The sequence below is a fragment of the Microplitis demolitor genome, chromosome 8 (genome assembly GCF_026212275.2).
Source record: "Microplitis demolitor isolate Queensland-Clemson2020A chromosome 8, iyMicDemo2.1a, whole genome shotgun sequence".
In the NCBI taxonomy this organism is placed as follows: domain Eukaryota; kingdom Metazoa; phylum Arthropoda; class Insecta; order Hymenoptera; family Braconidae; genus Microplitis; species Microplitis demolitor.
In genome coordinates, this window is record NC_068552.1 from 4291651 (window position 1) to 4316677 (window position 25027).

The 25027-nt window shown below is 28.4% G+C and overlaps 2 protein-coding genes and 2 long non-coding RNA genes across 4 annotated transcripts; 2 read left to right on the forward strand and 2 right to left on the reverse strand.

Annotated features, from left to right (window-relative positions):
- The first annotated feature begins 975 nt into the window (after nucleotides 1-975).
- On the forward strand, nucleotides 976-4175 carry LOC106693174 (uncharacterized). The gene is made up of 4 exons (XM_053741355.1): nucleotides 976-1225; nucleotides 2263-2900; nucleotides 2961-3744; nucleotides 4171-4175. The coding sequence occupies exons 1-4, from the start codon at nucleotides 976-978 to the stop codon at nucleotides 4173-4175; spliced, it is 1677 nt and encodes a 558-aa protein (XP_053597330.1).
- A 7934-nt stretch (nucleotides 4176-12109) lies between these two features.
- LOC128668414 (uncharacterized) lies at nucleotides 12110-12951 on the forward strand. The gene is made up of 3 exons (XR_008404151.1): nucleotides 12110-12389; nucleotides 12573-12750; nucleotides 12838-12951. It is a non-coding gene; the product is annotated as an uncharacterized LOC128668414 (long non-coding RNA).
- Nucleotides 12952-16864: 3913 nt separating this feature from the next.
- LOC128668416 (uncharacterized) lies at nucleotides 16865-17878 on the reverse strand. The gene is made up of 2 exons (XM_053741356.1): nucleotides 17063-17878; nucleotides 16865-16958 (listed from the first exon to the last, which is right to left on the reverse strand). The coding sequence occupies exons 1-2, from the start codon at nucleotides 17876-17878 to the stop codon at nucleotides 16884-16886; spliced, it is 891 nt and encodes a 296-aa protein (XP_053597331.1). The 3' UTR covers nucleotides 16865-16883.
- Nucleotides 17879-18257: 379 nt separating this feature from the next.
- On the reverse strand, nucleotides 18258-24242 carry LOC128668381 (uncharacterized). Its single transcript, XR_008404114.1, has 3 exons — nucleotides 24181-24242; nucleotides 18645-18785; nucleotides 18258-18330 (listed from the first exon to the last, which is right to left on the reverse strand). It is a non-coding gene; the product is annotated as an uncharacterized LOC128668381 (long non-coding RNA).
- Between the last annotated feature and the right edge of the window lie 785 nt (nucleotides 24243-25027).

Consider the following 25027-nt stretch of genomic DNA (forward strand, 5'->3'; position numbering starts at 1 on the left):
TAGATTCACTAGATTCACTACTAATAATAACACCTTCAACTGGCGTTACAAGTTTACTCGCAATAGAGTCAGTATTTGGTGGAATATCAGGTTGTATTATTTCAGGTTCAGTGTATAGTACTTGAATTGCAGAATTATCATGGTTCACAGCAGGTGTAATATATGTCGAGTTATGTAATGGCAAAAAAAGAATGGTTAATTTCTCTTTATCTTCTATTATATTGTCCTCTTTAACATCACACCAAATATCATTATCTGAATCTTTTTTTTGGATAATCATTATCTTTTTTGATAATAGTGACTTCAATAGTACATCACGCTGACAAATCTCATTGATTTTTGTTTTGATTATTTCTAAATCAGGTATACCAGGTACAGATACAAATTTTATACATTGTTCCGTCCTTCTACGGCACAAAAAAATTTTTTTTTCCATACTAGAATAATTACTGTTTGATCAAATTTCTATAATTACTATAATTATAAATTTAATATCAACTATAAGTTCACTATAATATAATTTTAATAACCTTAATAAATAAATATGATTAAACGCGCAAATGAACAATGGAAGAAAGAAATGAAAATCAACTGGTCTATACTTGGTTTACTGAGAGAGTTGAGTGTATCGAGTACACCAATACTCGCACGAGTCTAAGGGCGCATCTCATGTAACAGTATACATGGATTCTAGAGAGCCGAGTATGTGAACGTACGTATAGTCGGTCCACCAAAAGAATAGTCACCCCACTACCATTCTTTCGTTGGGACTACAATATATTAACACATGCATAATGGAGTACGAGTACATGACAAATATGGGACAGAGAAAAATAATATTCTCATAAAAATCATATTTTTATAAAAATTAAAATAACATAAAATTTAAATAATATAAAATTAAATTCAAATTAAAATAAAAAAAATTCCAATAATATGAATAATATAGATCGTGGCCATATATTTTCATGCAAAATGTGTTTTGTTGTCTGTAATTCACCGGACACATTAATGTGTCATATTGTACGTAATCACCAATATGATCCACTATTCAAAGTGACATGTACAGAAACAGGATGCGGTGCAACTTATAAAAAATGGAAATCATTTCGCCAACATATTTTTAGGAAACATTCAGTTTTGTCTCAGAGGTTAAATGACATCAACAACCTAGTTGAAGAAAGATTAGCTGATGATGTGCCTCTTGATACCGATCAAAACGATGGTAATTGTTAATTTATACATACATATTAAATAAAAACTCAATTAACCATTTTTTTAAATTATCCATCATTAATTAATTATTTTTTTATCAAATGCGTATAAGAAAATATATTAAATAATAGCAATAAATTTTTATTATAGAGTTTATTTCAAATATAAAGAATTATTCTTTTTTTTTTTTTTTTTTTGTTTTTGTGTTTGTGAAAAATATTTGTTTTTAAACTTTTATCTCAATTAAATAAAAAAATTTCACCTCCTGAACTGTAAGATTATCAAAAAATTATTTTAATTATTATCAGATTTTTATTTAATATTATCATAAATATTAAGACAACTTATACATACACAAATTAATTGTAAATTTTTTATTGTACAATTTTATTATTAGAAAATATAGATGAATCAAGTGAATCTGTAATGAAGCGTCTTCAGTGGCATGCAGGAAAATTCATAATAAATATTCGTGAAAATTGCCGAATATCCCAAACTGCAATAACACATATAATTGATGACGTGACAAATTTATTGGAGCTTTATTCTTTGGTTATACTTGTAAGTACGCTGATTCGATTGGACAATTTTTTTCGATTCATCATATGTTTATTTTAAAATATTATTTCTTATTAATCACAGAAAGAATGTCACCAGAGAAAAGACGCTGATACCCAGAAACTTAACTTTGAAGATATAAAAAATGTATTAGTTCAAGAATATCCTCCTACGATTATTTTTTCCTCCATTAAAACTAAAACTGACTTAGATAATTTTCTAATTAATGAGCTAAATATGGTACCAGCAAAAAAATCACTTATTGCGAAAAAGTTAGTTTGGAAAAAAAAAAACGATACGTCAAAAATAATTCTCAACTGTGTGAAGTTCAACACAATGCGTACGTCGTTCCGTTTACTGAAAACTTGAAAAACCTTATGATGAATGATGACGTTAGAGATTGTGTTGATAATCCTTTAGTTTATAAAGAAGGGATTTTCCGAACCATACTTGATGGTGAATATTATAAAGAAAATTCGTTTTTCAAAGAAAATGCAAACGCTTTAGCTATAGTTTTATACATGGATGAGTTAGGAGTTGCTAATCCACTAGCTTCTAGTTCTAAAACCCAAAAGTTAACAATGTTCTATTGGACTCTTGCTAACATTAAACCAAATTTGCGTTCATCACAAAATGCGATCCAATTACTAGCTATAGTTAAAAGTTGTTATTTAAAACAGCCAGGTGCTTTGAATAAAGTCTTAAAGCCTTTTATCGATGATATTAAAAATTTGCAAACCCAAGGAATTAACGTCACCATCAATGGTGTCCCGAAAAACTATAAAGGTTCACTATTATTTTTTTCGGGTGATACTCCTGCTTCTGCTTTAATGGGTGGTTTTAAAGAATCTGTGTCAGCACATCGCCCATGTCGAACTTGCATGTTTACAAAAGACGAAATCAAACAACATGTTAGAGAGACTGATTTTCTTTTACGAAACAAAGATACACATCAAGAACATTTGGAAGCAATCAACGATAATACAACTCAAGCTACAAAAAATTTTTGGCAATTATTTTATGGAATTAATACTGTAAGTCCGTTAGCAGATATTCCATTTTTTGATGTGACTATGTGTTTACCACAAGACTGTATGCACGTTTTAAATGAAGGAGTTACTGAACTTGTATGTCGATTATTTTTGAATTATTGTATTACAGAGAAAAAATTATTTACTATAAAACAGCTCAATGAACAATTAACTGCATTCGAATTCGGACACTTTAGCCGAGATAAACCAGCAATAATCCAAAATAATGACCTTGCTGATGATAAGAAATTACGACAAAGTGCAGCACAAATGTTTGTTTTAGCACATACTTTACCATTTTTAATTGGCCAATGGATTTATAATAGCGATGACGAAGGTGTTACTGAAAGGCTTGATTGTTTAATTTTATTACTGCAGATAATGAACTTGTGTCTGGCATATGAAATACACGATGACTCAATTGATACTCTAAGTCGTATGATTGAAACGTTTAAATTAAAATTTAATTCAATGTTCCCAGATAAATTTATCCCCAAAATTCACTTTTTAGAACATATACCGAGATATATAAAACTGTTTGGTCCAGCACGACAGCAATGGTGCTTTCGATTTGAAGCTGCACATGCCTACTTTAAAGCTCTTGTAGCAATAGTGCGAAGTTTTAAAAATATGCCTGACACAATGTGTTATCGTTATCAATCACGTATGTGTTCCAGACTTTTTGTTAATCCTGGTCAATCATCGAAAACTTTTTTATACGAAGGTGATAACATAACGCCTGGACCAAGTGTACTTTTAGTCAATCTACCATATAAAAAATTATTTGATGACCTAGTTAATGACTTTGAAAGGAGCGTGTGTTCTGTTATGAGATCACCGAAAGTTACTATTCATAGTACTAGTTATAGCCATGGAAGTGTAATTTTACTAGAATGTAACGAGGAAATAATGCCTATATTTGCGGAAATTGATGATATCTGTATACTAAATTGTAAAATTTTATTTGTAATCAAACGGCTTGAAACAATTTGCTATAACCCTCAAGTAAACAGTTATCAATACTAGAAGCTACTTAACCAACAACAAGAAATTATAAATGTTGTCGACTTAATATTTCCTCACTCTCTATCATCATTTAAAATGAAAAATCTAACATTTATTTTATTAATAAATTATGATCGTTTAGAATTCATTGGATGATATTAACCGTGTTCAATCATTTGTAAAATTTTATTTTCAATAAAAAAAATACGTTTTGATAAATCGATATCGTAATGCATAAATATTTTTGAAAATTATTACACATTTATATTTTGAAATTGTTACTTGTATCATTTGTCGACTGACAAAATTTTTTTAAACTGTTTAACAAATTTAAGCGTTTTATAATATACATGTTTTATAGATTAAACGTTTTTTTTGACAAAGTGTTTAATTTCGGAATATCCGTTTTAATTTAAAACACTCGATGTTTTTTTAAACGTTTAATGTAATAGTAAGCGCTTTATAATAAAACAGATAGAAGTGTTTTTTTCTTTAAACGGATAAAACGTTTTCGGATTAAACGCTTAAGTGTGTTACGCGAACCTTTAAAACACTTCTAATGATTTATGCATTTGTTTAAACGTTTATACCGTTTTGTTTCTAAGCGCTTAAGTTGTAGAAAACACTAACGTGTTTTATTTTAACACACTGAGTTAAACACTTGGATTTGCAGTGTAGAGAAAAAAGCAATTTTTTTCTTATGGTCTCAAAAATTATACATAGCATACAGATTCACCATGAAAACATGTGCACGTAATAAAATCCAAAAATTATCTTTACGTTAAGTTTTTCAATTCACTATATTGTCAAGCTTCATAATTTTTTTTTTTTTTTGTTAGTTGTACCAAGAAAACACTTAAAGGCTTTTTTGCAGAGAATTTAGTTTAATACAAGACCACGTACTTTGATTTTTCAGAAAAAATTTTTTAAATTCTTTTATATACAAAAAATAAGTGAGAAAATAATAGAATAAAATCCGGAAGTTATCTTTTAAAACTGTGGATACGTTAAGTTTTTCAATTCACTATTATTTCAAGCTTCACAGCTTTTTTACTGTTAGTTGTAGACAGACAACATACTTGGAAACTATATTGTAGATAATTAAATTTCCTACAAGATTATAAACTTTGACTTTGGAAAAAAAAAAATTTTTTAATACATTTATTTATTAAAAACAAAAAAACTCTTATAGGAAATTGAATTCCTCACAGAAATGACTTGAGTTGTTACGCTTGTTACGACAATGTTAAAAAAATATATCAAGCTTTCAAGGTATTAAATAATTTAAAACCATACGTAGTGACTTAAGGTACAGAAAAAAATCTGTGTACGGAATAGCCTACCGTGTGACAAGTTTATCGTGCTGCACGCTTATATCCCTTATTCTATCCCACCTATTACTGTACACTTATTCGCGTCGAAAACCATAACGACCAACTTTTTTATTTTATCTGTGTCAATCAGTCGATATAATCGACTTCCTATAAAAAAATTCAAATTCAAATTAGAAAAAAAAAAAACACCTTAGATAACTTAAAAAATAATTCATGGTACAAAATATTTTTTTTTGTGTCACCGTTGTCATTTGAAAAGTATTGAAGTTACTTCTCATATTACTCGGATTTTGTGTTGAAATATGAACACAAATTTTGTGTTAAAATTCAACACAAATAGTCTGTGTTGAAAAATAACACAAATATTATGTGGACCGTTTTTAATACACAGATTGTGTTGATTTTAACACAATATTTTTTACTGTGTAGCCCAAGCCTGGATCGCCACTGAATGGCCGAGATAGGGGACCCCTATATATAGCACTAAGTTGCCCGATTTTGGTACTGTTTAGCAGACATAACTTCATATACAACAGAACGAAATTCAAAATTTTGACGTTATTATTAACTACAAGTTGTTACCAACATTCTTAGAAAGTTGACGATAATCGACTGCCGCAACCTGACGCCAACTTTCGGAGAAAATTGTAGTCAACTTTCTGACAACCCTGTCAACTAGGGGAATGCCAGCTGTTGGCACACATTTTCTTAGATAATAGGCGACTAATTGCCGTCAACTTATGGAAATGCCAACATTCTTTGCGGCCAACTGGATAACAAGTTGCTGCAGTTGGTTGTTACTAGCTCGCTTCCAACCTGATTATTAGAAATCACTTATGGCCGAAGCTGTATATCTTGTTTAAAATTTTTTACAAATAAGAAAAAATTATTTTTTACAAAAAAAATAAATCAAATCGAAAGAATACCAAGTACTTAAAATCCTACCAAAAACAGATTCTCTGTATAAAGTCGCGCTAAGTACAGGTTTAAAATTTTTTAAAAGTAAAAAAAAAATTATTTTTTACAAAAAAAAAGTCAAATCGAAAAAATACCAAAAGTACCTAGTATGATGCAAAATCATAGCAAACATTTTCATGAAATTTAAAAAAAAAATTGTATAACAAAATTTCAATGTACTTGGTGTGCGTTACTACATGTACTCAAGCAAAATTAATTTCTAATAAAATCAAACATGTTTTTTTTTATTCTTTTGTAAGCACACCAAGTACATTGAAATTTTGTTATACAATTTTTTTTTTGAAATTTTATGAAAATGTTTGTTATGATTTTGCATCATACTAGGTACTTTTGGTATTTTTTCGATTTGACTTTTTTTTTGTAAAAAATAATTTTTTTTTTTACTTTTAAAAAATTTTAAACCTGTAATTAGCGCGACTTTATACAGAGAATCTGTTTTTGGTAGGATTTTAAGTACTTGGTATTCTTTCGATTTGATTTATTTTTTTTGTAAAAAATAATTTTTTCTTATTTGTAAAAAATTTTAAACGTGTACTTGGCGCGATGTTTTACAGAGAATCTGTTTTTGGTAGGATTTGTTTTCTTTTTGTCGTGTTGATTGTGAATAGTTTTAATGTATACTATTAAAAATCGACTTCCAAACTAAACTCAAAAAATTCGTCTTAAAGTAATGCGTAGTCGTGATATATAACACGTGAGGGTATACTGTTTATAGTATTATTTTTTAGAAACAATATAATAGTACTAACTAATAATTTATTAGTACTGCCAAACATTATAACCTGCTTGATCTTTTTATATAAGACAAATAGTTGCAGTTATTTAACGACAGTCCCCATTAAAATTAACGTCAAATATATTCATCAACGTCGGGCTTTTCTGTTAATAATTTTAAATATCAAATGGTTTAGTAGTTTGACCCCTCTTCCAGCATCTTTCATCTATTACAACTAGCAAGTGGTGCAAAGTACTTATCCTCTCTCTCCTTTGACCCAAGGGTATGCTTTTCTTTTTTTTCAGAATTTCCATGGACATATGAATATATATATATATATATATATATATATATATATATATATATATATATATATGCACTAGCTATTGCTTGCGCGCTTCGGTTGACACGTCGTAATGTTGGATGAGTCTTTATTTTTTATTTATTATTGACATCGACATCTTAACATTTACCGTTTAAATATTCGTGAATATACTTATTCTCTTGCACTTTTCTACGGAAAAAAAAATTGTCAGTGGTTTTGAAAATTTTTAGAATCATCTGATGTGTCATTAGTTGTTAGTCTATAATAATGACTTAATTAGAGAAAATTATGCGTATTTTCGACGCAAGTAGTAAGTAAAAATATTTCAATTGATCTACATATATATATTCGGTGTACAAATTAGTTCGGTCCATTTTAAAAGATGGCTCTGGCTGTCATGAATGTTTTATTGTGACAGTTGATCTCGGTGGTTTCAGAGAGGTTAGACATCTGTCAATAACATTCCGTTCCCATCACTTCGAATTTCGTAAAAGAACTTGTTTTTAATTTTTTTGAATATGTCAAATTTTGTGGTAACTAAGCAGCATCTGCGGGAGGTTTTAATTTTTTGCTTTAATTGGAAGAAAAGTGCAGCGGAAGCGTATCGAATGCTTGTGGAAGTTTATGGTGATAATGCTCCAACTGATAAATCATGTAGGGAATGGTTCCGACGTTTTAAGGATGGTGATTTCAGCGTTGAAGATAAGCCTAGACTCGGACAACCAAAAAAATTCGAGGACGAAGAATTGGAGGCATTACTCGATGAAGATCGAAGTCAAACCCAAGAAGAGCTTGCAGATAGTTTAGGAGTGACTCAACAAGCAGTTTCTGTACGATTAAAGTCCATCGGAATGATTCAAAAACAGGGATACTGGGTTCCTCATGAATTGAAACCAAGAGACGTTGAAAGCGATTTTTCACTTGTGAGCAGTTGATTCAGAGGCAAAAAAGAAAGGGTTTTTTTACATCGAATTGTTACTGGAGATGAGAAATGGATATTCTACGATAATCTACGAATCTACGAATTTGAATGCAAATTCACTTCAAAAGTTGACTAGAAAAAAGTTGTCTTTAATTTTCAGGCAAATTTTATGTCAATTTATCGTTAATTTGACTTGAAAAATTGTTAAGTATATTTTTACGCTCAAATTGTAGACAATTTTACGTATCAATTTGCATGCCTTCTGTAATGGTAAGAATGAACATTATCGACCATTTTTTTTCGGACAAATTTATCTTAAAATTGAAGAAAAATTAACCGCAAATTTTTATTTTCAACTTTTGCTGTGATATTGTCTGCAGATTCAGGCAGCAGATTTCAGGTAATTTCAACATCAAATTACTATCAATTTCAATGCTATTAGGGTAAGTTTAGTAATTCCAGGTATTGGCCGTGCTTAGCTGAATTAAGTCCTCTGTGAATTAAGTTAAGATTTAGCATAGTAGAAGCAAAGCATACTTATTAGAATAAATCTTAACTCAATCTTATTAGGCACACGTATAGGATTTAGTTCGGCCAAATACGGCCATTAATGACAACATCTGTAACTATCACCGCGCTAAATGACACGGTTTTGGTACCACCTTTAAAAGCCACACTCTAAATATAATTGCTTAGCAAGTTCTGCAGTGGAACATTTACGGGTAACTTAACAATAAGTTTCTGGGAAGTCATGGCTGGATAATACTTGCGTGCAAATTGATGCAAATCAACTACCGTCTGAACGTAATTTGACAGAAAAACTTGCCATCAATTTGAAGTGAAACTTACAGTCAACTTAACGTCATTGTCTGACAGTAACACTAAAACCACTACTTAAATGAAAGGTATTATTTAAAGCAAAATTTAGTTTTAGTCAATAATAATAACTTAATTAGAGATAATCATACGGATTTTCAACGCAATCACTAAGTAAACATTATACTTTAATTGATCACTACATAAATATATATACATAGCACTAATTAAAAAGTTGGTGTCAATTAAATGTGACCAAATTGGTGACTACTTTCCGCTTTTGGAAGAGTTCCTATAAGTTGTTATCTAATTTCTGCGGTCAACTTGATGACAAGTTGCGGCAATAGATTGTCGTTAGCTTGCTGTCAGCTTGGCTATCAAGGTTGATACTGCTTAGCGAATAGAACTACACCATAAGGACGTTAAACATGAGTTTTACATAATCGTCAAAGTTTTTTTTGCAACTATATAAAAGCATTCCTAACAGCACAGTTTGCTTTAGCAAAAGTTTACTTATAAAATTTTCCTTGAATTTTTCATAAAATTTATGATTATGAAATGAATTTATTTATGCTCATAAAAAATTTGCATACGAAACTATAGTAAAAAAATACAGACTGAAGCACCGCTGGTGGCGAAAAAACAAATCACTGCTACAGAAAAATTTCAATATTTACTGAATCATGGCATTTCTTACAACTTTTTATTCTCTGGCAGTGCCCTTTTCGCATGAAAAAATTTGTAAAAGGATTAAAAATGGGGGTACTATAGTATATGCTGGCCTAATTTAATTATTTAAATTAGTTATCGTAACTAAAATTGGTAAAGTTTCATAATTTTATGACGAACAATCAATCATCTTTCGATTGCAAAAGGAATTTTCTAGATATTTTGTTTTTTAAAAAAGTTTTTAAAAATTGGAGCTAAAAACCGTTCTGTCTACGGTATCGAGACACGGTAGGCTAGCGCCATGACACTTCACACATATACATGTGTCTGAACGTGTACTTGGCGCGAGACACTACCGTGTCTCCTGATTTAAAATTTCTTATTTCGAATCTTTTTCAATCCCTTTTTTTAATCAGGGAACTTTGTTTCCGTCAGGATTATGAAAAAATTTTTTTAAAAATAAAAATGGAAATTGTCTCTAATAAAGAAATATTTACCCTCTAAAAATGAATTAGTGAAATTCACTGCAAATCAGTAGATAGTCACTATTTCTATAGCTATAAGTATACCACTAATTCAACCAGTGGTATACTTATAGTTGTTTCCCAGTGAATATTCACTAATTCAAAGTGAATTTCACTGATTCATTTTTAGAGAGTAGATAAACGACCTCTTGTGAACAAGTTTTCACCTAAACATATATTCTAAAAACTATAAATAATTAACGTATAATTGATAATTGAATTAAAGAAAATAACACATTTAAAAAGTTATAAAATTTTTTTATTTAATTATTATTTACATGAGCTTATGTATATTCAAGCAACGATGTATAAAAGTGGTTATAACATTAATACTAATTTTACCAATATTCTATTATTACAAAGTATATATTTGCTGTTATTTATAAAGCCAATAATTTAGAATAATCTATCAATATCGAGTGTAATTTATGATACTAAATTAACATTGCAATCTCAATAATTTAAATACTTTAGGAATGCTTTACATATTCGGCTTACAAGTAATTTAAAAAAGTGATATGATAAATTGAAATTTTTACAATATTTATGACAAATATTTGGTATTTCCTCTTCTGACATAATAAGTTTTCAGATACAATAATAATTAATGTAACTAGACCGAAATTTTACAAGAATAAACAATCTAAAAACAATCTAAAGCCAAGTGTGTTACGAATGTATTATTTTAATACACATTTAATGTGTTCGGCTTTTAAGGCCATGAGTAAAACTATAGTTTTTGATTGTTTATTTAAGTAGTATTTGACAAGTGTGCTAATATTGACTTCACGCTTGACTTTGGAGTGCATAATTTACAAATAGAACTAATACTTAAATTGTCAGGGTGAATTAAATATCTATTTAATACTTGACATCACTTACAAAAACATCAGTCTCATCAACTTTCCATCTATTTGATCTCAGTGTACTGTGAAATCATTATATACCAAGCTCTGTGCTTAAAATATTGAATGCATCGATATCGTCGAATAAATTAAATGATTCAGATTTTCTAGAAAAATTTAAATTTTGTTCTGAAGTCTGATTTTCTCCCATTGCGTATAAGTTGAAATCACTAGCAGTGATTTGAGTAGTAGTAGTAGTAGTAGTAGTAGTAGTAGTAGTAGTAGTAGTAGTACCCGACTAGAAATTGTCCCAGTACTTATATTGGAGCCCACTTGGGATTTCATAGGGTAAGCCCAATAGGTCTATTCCATTCAGGGTCCGATTGGGAACCTTTTGGGATAGCCCAACGGAAAAATAGATAATTTTACAATAGTTCTTCCCAACTAGGGCCTAATTGGGAACTTATTGGGAAAGCCCAAATTAAATTAAACGATAAACACATCGGTTTTGTCTGAATGGGCCCTAATTGGGAACGCGTTGGGATAGCCCAAGGTAATAATAAATAATTATTAAGATTATTAACATTATAATCTTTACTATTTTTTACCTTATTGGGATCTGTTTAGGGCTCATTTGGGATATCTTTTTAGATTCTGATTAAATAATTTCAAGTTTAAATATTAATAAGAAAAATTTTTGGACTAGAAAAATAACACCCTGTAAGTATTTTTTTCTTAAAATTTCAGACCTTAAAAAAGCAAATAATTTTGAAAAATTTGATTGCTTTGAATGAAACAAATATATTTTTGATCTAAGTACAGTTGATTGACTGAAAAAATTTTCTACTTTAATAAAAACTATCAAAATTTTCTTTGTTAAAGTTATTTCCTTATAATAAGTAAATATGTAAAAATTAAAAGAAATATAATTTCCAAAATAATTTTTAATTGAGAATTCAAAACACTTGCTTAAGTATTAATAAACTTTGCATTTTTTACATAATCTATTTTTCCCTTTTAATATTATTCTTTTCCACTTTCATTTGTATTACAAGTATCAGTTGTGCATTTTTGAATTTTCCGCGCTTTATCTATTTAAAATATCTTACCAGATGGCGCTGGGGGAAGTTTATTATTTTTAATCATGATAACTTAACCTAATAATAAAAACATATGTGATAAAAAAATAATATATACGGTCGAGTATTGAATGAAAATAAGTGAATTTCTCGTTTTCTTTTAATTTTGAAAAATTCAACATCATTCGATATTATCAAACTTTTCTAGTGTATATTTACGCTTAATTAAATTTTATTGTTTTGAAGTGTAATTTTTTTTGTGTACAGTTTTTAGTGTAATTGAAAATGTCAATTGGAGATCGAGCTTATATAAATCGTCAACTAGGACGTTTACGAACAATAAATATCAACAGTAAAATACCACAGCTTCATAGTAAGTGATTATTCACATAAGTTATAAACTAACAATAATAATAATAATAATAATAATAATAATAATAATAATAATAATAATTGAACTTAAAAATTAACTCGATTTAACTATAAATGCAATAAATAAATCTAAAAAATAGAATTAATTATATTAATAGATTAAAATTTTACAATTTATTTTCAGAAAAAAAGATTACGAAAAATGATAAGTCCGAAACACACTACAGTAAAAAATATGGGTGATGTTTTACGAGGATTTTTGAGCCGTGATGTTGCTTTAAAATTCGTTCCAGCAAGATTATCATCCAAGGATGTGACAAAAAAAATTTTTAAACATACTAATTTTTACTCAAGCATTCAAGGTAAAAATTTTGATCACAAGTTGTATCTTGATTAAAAAAAAAAAAATAAGTTCTTTCATTAATACTTTTTTTTTCTAATTATTACAGAAATCTTTAGTAAAAAATTAACTTCCAGTCCTGAAAATCCACTTGACGACAAAGCAATTTTGTCAGCGATGACAACAATAATTCAAGGTGCTCGAGATTGGGATGGCCATCGACTTCTTCGCTTAAAGAAATGAATTGTAATTGATTGGATTTGTTACATTTTCATAAGTTTACAAATAAAAAAAATTTGCTTGGTAATTTACAGTTTATTTTTAATTTGTCAACCTATACTAGATTTTAAGCATTTTTTGAGCGGGATCAGACCGGGATTACTCGATCGGGAATTCATAGGGCTTACCCAATCGGGAACCTATAGGGACTGCCCAATCGTGAACCAATAGGGATTGCCCCACTGGGCCCCAAATACGTTTCTGCGTTACGTCCCAATTTGGGATCCCAATTGGGAAACCAAGTTGGGTCCCAAATGGGAGTACATGAAAATTTCTAGACGGGTAGTAGTATAGTAGTTTTTATCGACATTATAATTTACGTATTTATCTTCGGGTTGTGAAAAATAACCATAATTGTTTTGGTTACTATTGATTCCGTTGTTGGTAGGGTAGCAGTAATTGATATTATTATTGTATACGTTAGTGTTATAGTATCCATAATTATAACTTTCGCTGTAGTTATTATTACCGGTTTGTTGATTTTCACTGTATGAAATTTGAAAGTTGACGGACTTTGAGAAATGACTATCATATAATTTAGTGTTCAACTGGATATTATGTGGTAGATGATGATGATGATGTACCGTTGACCCAATTCCAACCGATGTATTAATTCTTTGGGACTTTGCATCTTCTTCGACGATGAACTGATTTATTTTTTTTCCGTCGTTATTTGCGGAAAATTTTCCATTATTGCCCGCTTTATTTTTCTGATCTAATTTCTTCTGTTTTTCGCGGCGATTTTGAAACTAAACTTTTACCTGTAAAATAATTATGAAATTAATAATTTTGAAATATCATATTAATGTATCGTTAAATAATAATTCAGAGTCATTATTTTATTACGAATTACGGATTTTTTAACATATATTCCATGTTCAGTGTAAAAAATCACATAAGAACTTTTTTTTGATGTAGCAAATTTTGAAACCAATTAACTTTTTATTAATTTTTCATTTATAGATTGAATCAAAAATTCTATATTCTTAAATTTAAATTGATTATTGCAGGGAGATATTATTCTCGATTGAAATAATATAGTGTCACAGTAAAGCCGGACCATGTTGGCTGAGTGACGGAAATTGAATTAGACACACGAAAAAATTAGTACGACTATAGTAAGATCTTTAATGGCTACAGTAATTTGTGATATAATCATTATCCGTTTTACCATAGTTATAGCATTTTAGCATGTGTTTATTTCAATTTCCGCCACGTGGTCAATGTGGTCCAACTAAATTATAATACCATAGCATTTTAAACAAGAATAATTTTTCCGTTAATGATTTTATTAATATTTACAAGGATCATGAAGTTAGCAGATAATTAGCAATATTTCTATTCTATTAAATAAATTAATTACAAAAAAAAAAAATATGCACACGTAGAAAAGTACAAAAATTATAGATTCAATTTTCCAAATATTCGTTTTTTATCGTATATCGTTTTTAAAAAATTAATTAGACGTTGGCTAACTGTATCACATATAAACAAACCCTTAAAATATACCAATTTTTGATGTTGATAATAGATAATTCAATTTGTAAATTTTATAATTCAAATAAAATATTTCATCAAAAATGTAGCTACTTATAAATGAAATTAAAAAAAAAACTATTTTTGATTTGTATAATGTCAATTTCTCGAATGAGTAAAAATAAAAATAGAAAAATAACCTTACCTGTTTGTCTTCGAGTCCTAATATAGTTGCGGTCATTGTTCTTTTTGGGCCACGTAAGAATTTGCTCTCCGTGAATAATTGCTCCAGATATCGAAGCTGCTCGATGGAGAACTTAGTTCGTTTTCTTGTCTTTGAGTTACTACCTATAAATCAAAATTAAAATATTGTAACAATTACTTGCTCAATTACTACTAAATATCTACAAAGTCATTTTTACACTGTTAAAAATTTCTGTAGTAATTTTACAAAAAAAAATGTTGGAAGTTATTACGCACAACAAAAAAGTAATTCTATAATTCCGTTTTGTAAATTTACAATACAATTTATTTCAACTCAATTTGAAAAAATTACGAAACATTTGTAGAAATTTACCAAACGATTATCGGAAATTCGCTCAGCAAAATTACAATACAAATAGTGTAATTTTACCAAACAAATTCTGTTAAAAATGGTTTGTAAATTCAAAATGATGTATTGTAAATTTACTACACAATTAAGTTCAACTTAGCTTACAAAAATTACAAAACATTTTTAAAAATATACCAAACCATTATCGGATATTCACTTGGCAATATTACAAAACAAATATTATAATTTTATGAAAAAATTTTTTTTTAAATTGTTTTGTAATTTTAACATGATGTATACAAAATTTACTATACAATTCATTCTAGCTCGGTTACGAAAAATTACGAAACCTTTATTGAAATTTACCAAACAACGACCGAAAATTCGCTTACTAAAATTACAATACATCTATTTTAATTTATTATATAATTCCAGTATTGAATATTAATCTGTTTAACAATATGTGATTTGATTAGACTAATTCTATTGAAAATCTTTTGTGATTTATGCACTGTGTATTATGGTTATTATGCTACCAATCTCATTTTAACTCACTCTGAAGAAATTTTTCAATATCCGCAGTTTTTAACATGAAGCATTTTGTTGCTTCGAGAATTTTTTTATGTTAAAAAAACTGCATAAATGTCTCAAGCTTTGTCGGATCATAATTTAAAATGTTTATTCACACCAGATTACCTAGAAGGATTTAATTTAGATAATTTAATAATTAAAAAAAGGATGCGATTTGCAGGCTTCTCGTCGAGATATCAAACTAAATTATTTACTCCGTTTATTAAATCAAGAAAATCTTTTATTAGATAAAATAATGGATAAATTACCATAAATCATTTTTTAAGTAAGATAACAGATGAACAATACATAAGTATAAAATTGTTATCAAAGATAATAATGTATTACAATCTATACTTTATATTGCATATACATATGAAAGCTTACTAAATGTAAACTGAAATAATTAAAACAAGAGTAATCTAAAATAAGTAATATAACTTAAAAAAATGTATTTTTTAATAGGAGTAGTTTAAGAATATGATTAATCAATAATGTAGGGGTCGATATCTTTTGTAAGCTTTGAGACCTTGGGATGAATTTTCGTTCCCTTTCGTTTTCCTCCTCGTTTCGTACCTTTTTCAGGATTTATTTCCAAAAATAATCTGAAAATGAAATTTAATTATAAGTTAATCTCAAATAAGAAATTTTTACCTAATGCGTACATGGAAAATTATTTAATAAAGTATAAGAAATTAATAAAGTATTGTGGTTTTTAAAGTAGCTAGTCTAGTGTAATTTAGTGAAGACAGGTCTCTGAAAATAATCTTACGATTTATGCTTTAGAATTTCTCTTATACAAATTTTACTAGCATCAAACTAGTCTGATAAGCATTAAAGAATCATCTCATTCAAGTAAATTTTTAAATGTATATTAACAAAACAATTGTTTCATTTAATGACTGTTTTAGTTGGGTTGAAAAAGTATTAAAAATCAGTGTCAATCAGTCCAAGAATAATCTAAATTTTTAACACTCACCGCTGAATAGCTTCAAGTGTGCCTTCGATTTCCGGGGGATAAACAATGCTAAATACATAATAGCATAGGAATGTTGTCAATATCCCTTCAGTAAATGATGGAGCATATATCATTATTGACTTGTTAATCACGATATGATATATATTCCCAGAGTCGTGTAAATCTTTTCCTAAAATAATAAAAACATTTTCATTAGCAAAAAAAAAAACAAGTCATCAAAATGTATATCTGTCCAACATTAAAAACGTCAATGTTTTATCGAAGAAAAAAAGGCTAGTTTTACATGAGTATACAAATGTTACATACCTCTAATCATCAAAACTGGATTAGCAACAGGTACACGTTCCAATAATTCTTCGTCAGTCAATTCTTCCTGAAAATTAAAAAAAAAATTACAACATTTAAATGGCATTCTTTCAATTTATCAAAATTTCGCTATCATATATTATTTCTATTTTTTTATAATTTATAACTTACACTTGTTAAAACATAAAAAAAATTTAAATTTTCTTTCATGAACTTTGTAATAAAGGCAAAAACAACTGCTTCATATGGCTCATCATTTTTCAAGTTATCGCTGTACTGTTGAGCTAATTTTAATGTGTTGCGAACGTATTTACTTTCTGCTTCTGTATCAGCATCAGCTTTACTCTTTTTTTTGTTAGCGGTCACTTCACGAGCTATTTCTCCATTTTTTGAATAACGATTGATGGGCTTAGATAGTTTTTTTAATGATAACTTCCATATGGAATTAATATTTTTTCCAAGTAGTTGATTGGCGTGCTTTATAATCAATTTACTATAATGAAAGTAAGACCAGTGTTCAAAGATTATCGATAACTCCTTTTCTGTATGAATTTTTTTTCGCTGAAAATAATAACACGCGTCCATTAACTCAATTATTTCTTCATCGACATCTCTCTTAGACTTGAAAATCTGAATCAATTTCAATCTTTGCTCTTCTAATGACGCCAAGACGTCGGGTTTGGGTTGAGCTGGCAAATAAGCGACGCACCCATACTCATCCTGAACTTTGGGCTTGTCAATAGTTAAATCGTCATCTAGATTATCAAATTTTTCATTACCATCTCCGGATTGACCGTTGAGATACTGTGCTGCGAAATAAATGGATTGTCTGAGAGATTCCACTTGACCATCCGTACTCTGATTTGCAATTTTTGTTATGAAGCTCTTTTTGTAAGTGTCGACAATTTGTTGACTTATGGATTGAGTGGTTTTGCGAGATATATTATTCAAGTCATTTAGTAGATAATCTCGAACTGTGTGAACCATTCTTTTTCGACTACGAGGTGACAAGGATAAACCCATACGCAAAGACGTTTGAACATTAGTAGGAAATTTCGGAAAAATTTTTGACAAATGATCCGTTCGCCTTGAGGATGATGATGACGTTGAGGACGGGAAATCTGCTTGATGTGAAGATAAAGTTTTAGGAGCTGCTTCTTTTGGGATTTCTAAAATAAAATAGACTGATGTTATTAATTTTAAAAAACTATAATAATTGTCTTAAGTTTAAAAAAAACGTCGATGAAAACTATTCATAGTGTAAAAAATTTTTCATGCGTACCACTTGATGAAGCAGAAGCAGTTTCTGGTGAAATGCTGCCATTCCAAGGGGTCTCTTCAGGAACAATTGTCAATAATAGTTGATCACTACCTTTGGCTTTAGCTAAGTCCATTAAAATCTCGTCTTCGTCAATTTCCGTGAAATCATCAGTATACAACTATAAAAATAGTAAAAATCATGAATTCCATAGTTATAAAAAAATTATTTCAAGTATAAATATTTTTCTTTATGAATGATAAATGTTTGAATCCTTCTAGCTAAGAAAATTAAATTTTTTCTATTACTCAATCACTAAAAATTATTTAGTTGTAAATGATTTATCATGTATCTGTTAATTATAATAATTATACTATCATTTGAAATTAAAATTAGTTTGAAAATTTTTTTCCTACTACGAAAGTAGAAAATGAAATTAAACATATCAATATAAAACAAAAAACTCATTTATATCAATAATAATAATAAAAGTACCTTATAGTTTTCGTCGGTGAGTTTTAACTTGATTTTCGCTCCGGAAATAAGTTCTTTTATTGACGCAGCTTTGACGGCTTTTCTTTCAGTTGGCTTATCGTGCCGAGCGACTTTGAATAAGGCAGCCATGATGTTCTTGTTCTTGTCAATCAGTTTAAAAATTTTTTTATTAGCTTATGTACAATAATTCCTCTATGTAATATAATGAAAACTTATTCGAATCATTTGGATTTTCAAATCGTACGTGTATATTAATTATCTATTTTATAGCCTTATTTACTTAATTTTCTAGTCAATAATAGCAATTACTTATAAGTTATAGTTTGTAAGCAACACAAGTGACCGTCAATCACTAGCTGGTTTAAATTTTGAATTTGATCCTATATAATAAAATAATATATTGATGAATTTCATCAAATGAAATAAAACTAATTAAATACGGTATAAATTTTCATAAGTACTGTCTTGGTTTATAGTGAAAAAAAAAAAAAGTTAAAATTATGTACATTTATAAAAATTTGAAATTATAATAATTTTACAGACTTTGCGAGACTAACCCGTATTTTGGTTTAACACATGAAAAAACGTTAATATTATAAATATGTAATTTTTCAAAACTGACGAGCTGACTAAATGTTAAACATTTGTACTCTAATACTCTTCCCAAACTGTATACGCCTAAATGAAGTATAAATTCAGTTTTCAAAATTTCTACGACAAAGTACACTTCAATGCTATCGTAGAGTATCATACAAATTTTTCCTACAACCACGTTGTATTGGTATCCTTCCCTTGAAACAAATAATCCATCCCCATGACGATATACTATACCGTTTTGACTATTTCATAGCACTCAACAAATTCATCATTCAATACGATGTTTGATAAGGCTTGTTGAATATTGTCGCTGTATTTCTTCATGTCAAATTTTATGCTATTCTTTAATTCTATGTCAGCATCAATTTCGCCGCCTGAACGCACAAAACATTGATAAAGTTCGTGTTTAATACTCAGTGACTTTGTGATATTTATGAAATTCCTCGAAAATCGTATTGCTCGTTTCATGAAACAATGTTTACTTTCGCTCCGTAATGTCCATGATTTCATTAATGGTCCAAATTGACGAATAAGAGCTGGATAATGTAAAAGGTAATGATGTTTTGGACGAAGAGGCTTTGGAAATAATGACCGTCGTAAATCGATGTATTCGCGAATAAGTGAATCTAAGTAAACAATAAACGTTTCATGAATCGCAGGAGCACATATAATCTCGATAATTTCCGACAGCAATAATATGCACTTCCAAGTATCATTATCAATATCATCAATTTTGTCATGAATTATTAACGGCAATAACCGAAGAAATGTCTACATTTGGCAAGCAGCACCTGATAGTCTTTGAGAGCTTGGTGAAACGGAACATAACTTGTCACGTTGATCTTCGGGAGAATATTTGAATTTTTCTATTCTTCGGTTTAATAATTTATACGAAAACCAACCCTGTTCCACAAGATTATCAAGAAACAGTTTTACATCGTACGCAAGAACACCTTCAAAGATGTCATGTCCTAAGCAAGGAGGCAAACCCGGAAGACAAACGTGGTAAAATTTTAGTTTGTTGAAGGCAGAATTAAATTTGATTCCCTTTATGATAACTGGTTTCTTATTACTTGTTTTATTTAATTTAGTGCAAGAACTTTTTTTTTTATCAAGACATTTTATAACTTTTTCATACGAATCAATTGTTCTATCAGGGTAAGTTTTAAATACTCCACTATCTGAATCAAATGATTTTTTGGTCATCAAGCAATACCGACAAAAATATTGAGCTTTGCTAAAATTTTCCACGAATCCTCCTAACGCATGACTCCCAAGGTTATCTCCAGTTACAAATACTAATGATCCTTTTATGAACTGATTAGGCGCAAATTCAATCCCGGAAGTTTCGATTTCTTTTAAGTCGTCAACAATCTTACCAAAAATTTTCTCGTGATTAAATATTTTTTCTTTGCATAATGCCACAAGATACATAGAGTTCACATGAGACCTTATTCTATCTGGAAAATTCCCAATACTTAAATAAACGGCCAAAATCTTATACTTAGATTTAGCAGAATCTAATGGATTCACCGTTTCGAAAGCATCCTGGTATAAAATGAGCTGAAGCGCGTTTGGATTTTCGTGAAAAAATTTATTTTCTTTAAATACACTTCCATCTGTAAAATCTTTCAAAACTTTGCTATTATTTTCTGGAAGTTGAAATTTCAATTCGTGAGTAAGAGATTTATTATAAAAAAATGTTTTAAAGTTTCTTTTAATGGAACATAGTGATAAAAACGTTTTTTGCCATTTTCAGAAGGCAACGAAATTTGAATTGGGTTAACGTAAGAAAATTTTTTTTCATAAAACTTCCTACGTTTGAAACTAGTTCCTAATTTATCTTCAATATTATTAAATAAATTATTTTCAAAAGAAGCATCGATAATATCTTTGATCACATCCGCTGATATATTATATTGGTCTAAATGTTTTGATAAATTATTATGTATAATTTCTTCATTTTTTTAATTCATTTTACACATTTCTGTTGCAATGTACTGCACTGTCGATGCCGGTAGAGAGAATTTAAATTCTAATTTGAGAAAAAAGTGTGCTAAATTCATTAAGAAAATATCTGAACTGTTTTCTTCACAGTATTGATAATGTTCCTCTGGAGATAATGTTGTTTCTATCAAGTTATCATCATTTTCAACTACAAGATCAGAAGAGTCTATATGATTGCTGCCACTATATAAATTAGATGATTGCTTTACTGTTTTTTTTTATGATATCTTGTAACATGCGATGAAAATGAATCAAGTTTATTGTAAGTTTTTTCACAATCTAAATAACCACACTTTATTGTGATGCCGTCATTAATGTGCATTCTCAAATGACTTATCATTTGTTTGTAATCGGTATATTTTTGAGTACAAAATTCTACGGTACAGCCTTCAGATATGGTACTTTGAATGATAACAGCTGGTGATACGTTATTAGTTATTTTCGCACTATGACAGCGATGTACATGGCTTTGTAATGACGCTAGAACGGAATATACTTTATTACAATGATTAAATCCGCAGATTAACTTATTAGTCAAGTTCGAGTGTTCTTTGAGATGTTTAACGTAATGATTAAATGATACATGCACAAATACACAAAGTTTGCAGTGAAACATTATTAAAAATCTTCAAACTTAGCAATTTGTATTGAAAATTAGATTTATATTCAGCTATAGAATAAATATTGATTCTAAAAATATAGACCGTCTAACTTTATCGAATTTAGATTTTAATTTTATGTTTGCAAAAGAAAACAATAAATTATTCAGATTTGTATTCGTAAGTCAAATAAAAAATTATGCTAAAAAAAAAATAAAAACTGATTGACACATTCAAAATCTGAAAATATAAAAATATTATTTCTTCTACGATGTATAATTATAAATATTTAAATACCTAGTATATGCATCGCATGAGTTTATTTTCTAATGACTGTTAACTGAAAAATTTACTTGACAATATCTTCATGTCATGGTTAAAGAATAGTGAAGATTTTTTATTGTTCACAGTTTTAGAAACTTTATACTATTGATGTGACTGCAATTTTACTGAAAAAAAATACTTTTGTTTTTTATTTTAAATAAATAACAAAAAAAAGTTCAATTTTCCTAAATTTATGATGTAATTTTTAATATCTTATATAGTTTTTGTCTAATTCAGACTTTATAACTTAAATTGTGTACATCCCAAAATAAATCTATAAATCGATCTCAGAATTCAGAATAAAAATTACAATCAATATTGCCTAAAAAAATGAATAGATTTTCAAAATAACGGTCATACTACTCCTTCTTCCAAATATTTAATAAGTAAATATCGTTAATTTAAATTAGAATGTTAACGGAGCTTATGCAATGAAAAATTGAATTAAAATTAAAACATAAAATACATTGTTTTTTTTATGAATGAATAAGTGAATGTGATCATAAATTAATAAACATCAATGTTTGATGACTTTCGCTTGAAAAAAAAAAAAAATAAAAAAAAAACATGAATGAGAAAGATAATACTTCTAGCAATAAGTGAATATATAAAAATACTATCCACCGGTTTATAATTGTAAAAAAAATTGAAATGAAATTAAAATTTTATTTCTTATGTAGCTAAATGTACACTACTATGATCTACAACAAAACAATCCTATTGCCATTCACGAGAAATTTGCTACATCCTCTACGATCGTACTACCTTAATAAAATTGTATTAGAATATATTCGGCTGTCCGATTTCAAAACACAATAACTTACATTTCTTAGATTTTTTAAAATTACTTCATGAAAAAAAATTTTACACTCTAAATTGGTAAAAAACTAAATTTATGTCCAAAAGATATCTTAATAGAAAAACTTTGAAGATAAAAATCATTAGATAGTGTACTTCATGTAATAGAAAAAGCGACAATACTGAAAAAAGTAAGTTTAAAAATTTTTCAATTCCTGTGTTTTAAAATTGGGCAGTCGTATTAATTGAGGGATTTTTAAGCTATATTTCTGTAAGAGATTTCAAGCCATCTAAAATTATAAATTAAATTTGAAATAGGACTTATTTAATATTTTTTTAAGTAATAAAAAATTTATGAATCAAAGAATGACTGTGAATCCAGCAGATATACACATTTTTCAGAAAATTAATAAATGTATAAAAATAAAAAAATATAAATTGATTGGAAAAAATGTACTTATAAATTTTAAAATTCTTTAAATGCGCTCTGAATGACTAGATTCACAGTCACATAAATTAAAATAATGAAAAATTTTTAAAATTATGAACACGAAATAATTAAGAAATTTTTGTAATTAAAATTTGAAATAAATCACTGAAACAAAAGAATGAATAACTACGATTCTACCAGACTATAATTAATTTTTAATGTTTAAGAAAAATATATAAATCATCAAATATAAATAAATTAAATTTGAAATAAGACTCAATTAATAATTTTAAATGCAATAGAAAATTTAGGAATCAAAGAATGACCTTGAATCCAGCAGACATACAGATATTTCAAAAAATTAATAAATTTATAAAAATAAAAAAAATCATTCGTTTGGAAAAAGTTTATTTTTAGATTTTAAAATTCTTTGAATGCGCATATTTTAAGTTTTTTTTATGGATTTTGTATTTAATATTTTTTTTTTATTGTTAGAAAAATTAATTAATGTCTGCTAGATTCACAGTCATATAAAATAATATACTTAAAAATTTTTAAAACTATGAACGCGAAATAATTAAGAAATTTTTTTAATTGAAATTTGAAAAAATTCAATGAAACAAAAGAATGAATGACTATGAATCTTTTTTTTTTGCTAATTTCAAAAAATTACTTAATGTTTGCTAGATTCAAAATTATAAGAATAATCAGATGACTAGATTTGATCATTCTGAATAACTATTGATATCAAATAAAAGATTGATTATTATTATGTACTTACCAACAATTTCTCAGATTCTCGCTGTCAATAAACGACCTTCGATTACGAAAAATTCCTTTCAGTTATTAAAACAATAGTTTCATACGTATTATTAACTTTTTACTATTTAAAGAGGTTATTTATTAATAATACCAATGTAAACAAACAGATTTATAAAAATATAATTCTGTAAATTTTCCTTGCTTATTATAATTTATAAGCCAAACCTTTTTCTTAACTCAAGTGACACTAAATAATAATTATTTGTAGTTTGATCTCAGCGTTGGCTAGCTCGTGTCGAAGCCTTTTGTCGCGCAAAGCCGGGAAAACAAAAGACGCAGGTTACGACACGTCGAGACTAGCAACATTAAAAGTTTTTGTACACGCTTATTTTTTTATTCAAGTCTGCACTTGTCAATAACTACACTTTTTTTTATAATCTAAACAGTTTCGTTGTAAATAAAACACGTAGAATTACATCAATATAATTCAAATAATGCCTGCTGCTTCTGCTCATATGCGTTGTTACACTTCAACTATGAACTTGTAACTAACCGCACTCGACGTTATTCCGAGTGACACTGAATAATAATTTTTAACCATAACAAGTAAGCGTCTAGCCGATGTCTAGCGTGGCCGATCGCCGAGCTACGGAAAACCCGCCAAAACAAAGCGTGTATATTGAACACCGACACACAGACTTACAACCAGTGCTGCCAGAACGTGCGATATTTTTACCCCCTCTTGAGGTGAAATAGCATTGGGTGTAATGGCAGGAGGGGGTAAAAATATCGCACGTTCTGGCAGCACTGCTTACAACACAAGTGGCGCCTGCAGCAGAACTGTAGGCTTTTAGGCGATGTTTATT

What these genes read in the sequence shown, in the direction of transcription:
- LOC106693174 (XM_053741355.1), top strand. Translation starts at nt 976, where the DNA reads ATGTGTTTTGTTGTCTGTAATTCACCGGACACATTAATGTGTCATATT. An exon ending in TGATACCGATCAAAACGATG is followed by an intron (nt 1,226 to 2,262) that starts GTAATTGTTAAT and finishes CGTTTTTCAAAG; the next exon opens with AAAATGCAAACGCTTTAGCT. An exon ending in ATGAAGGAGTTACTGAACTT is followed by an intron (nt 2,901 to 2,960) that starts GTATGTCGATTA and finishes ACTATAAAACAG; the next exon opens with CTCAATGAACAATTAACTGC.
- LOC128668416 (XM_053741356.1), bottom strand. Translation starts at nt 17,878, where the DNA reads ATGGTTCACACAGTTCGAGATTATCTACTAAATGACTTGAATAATATA. An exon ending in TTTTTTATGTTTTAACAAGT is followed by an intron (nt 16,959 to 17,062) that starts GTAAGTTATAAA and finishes TTTAATTTTCAG; the next exon opens with GAAGAATTGACTGACGAAGA.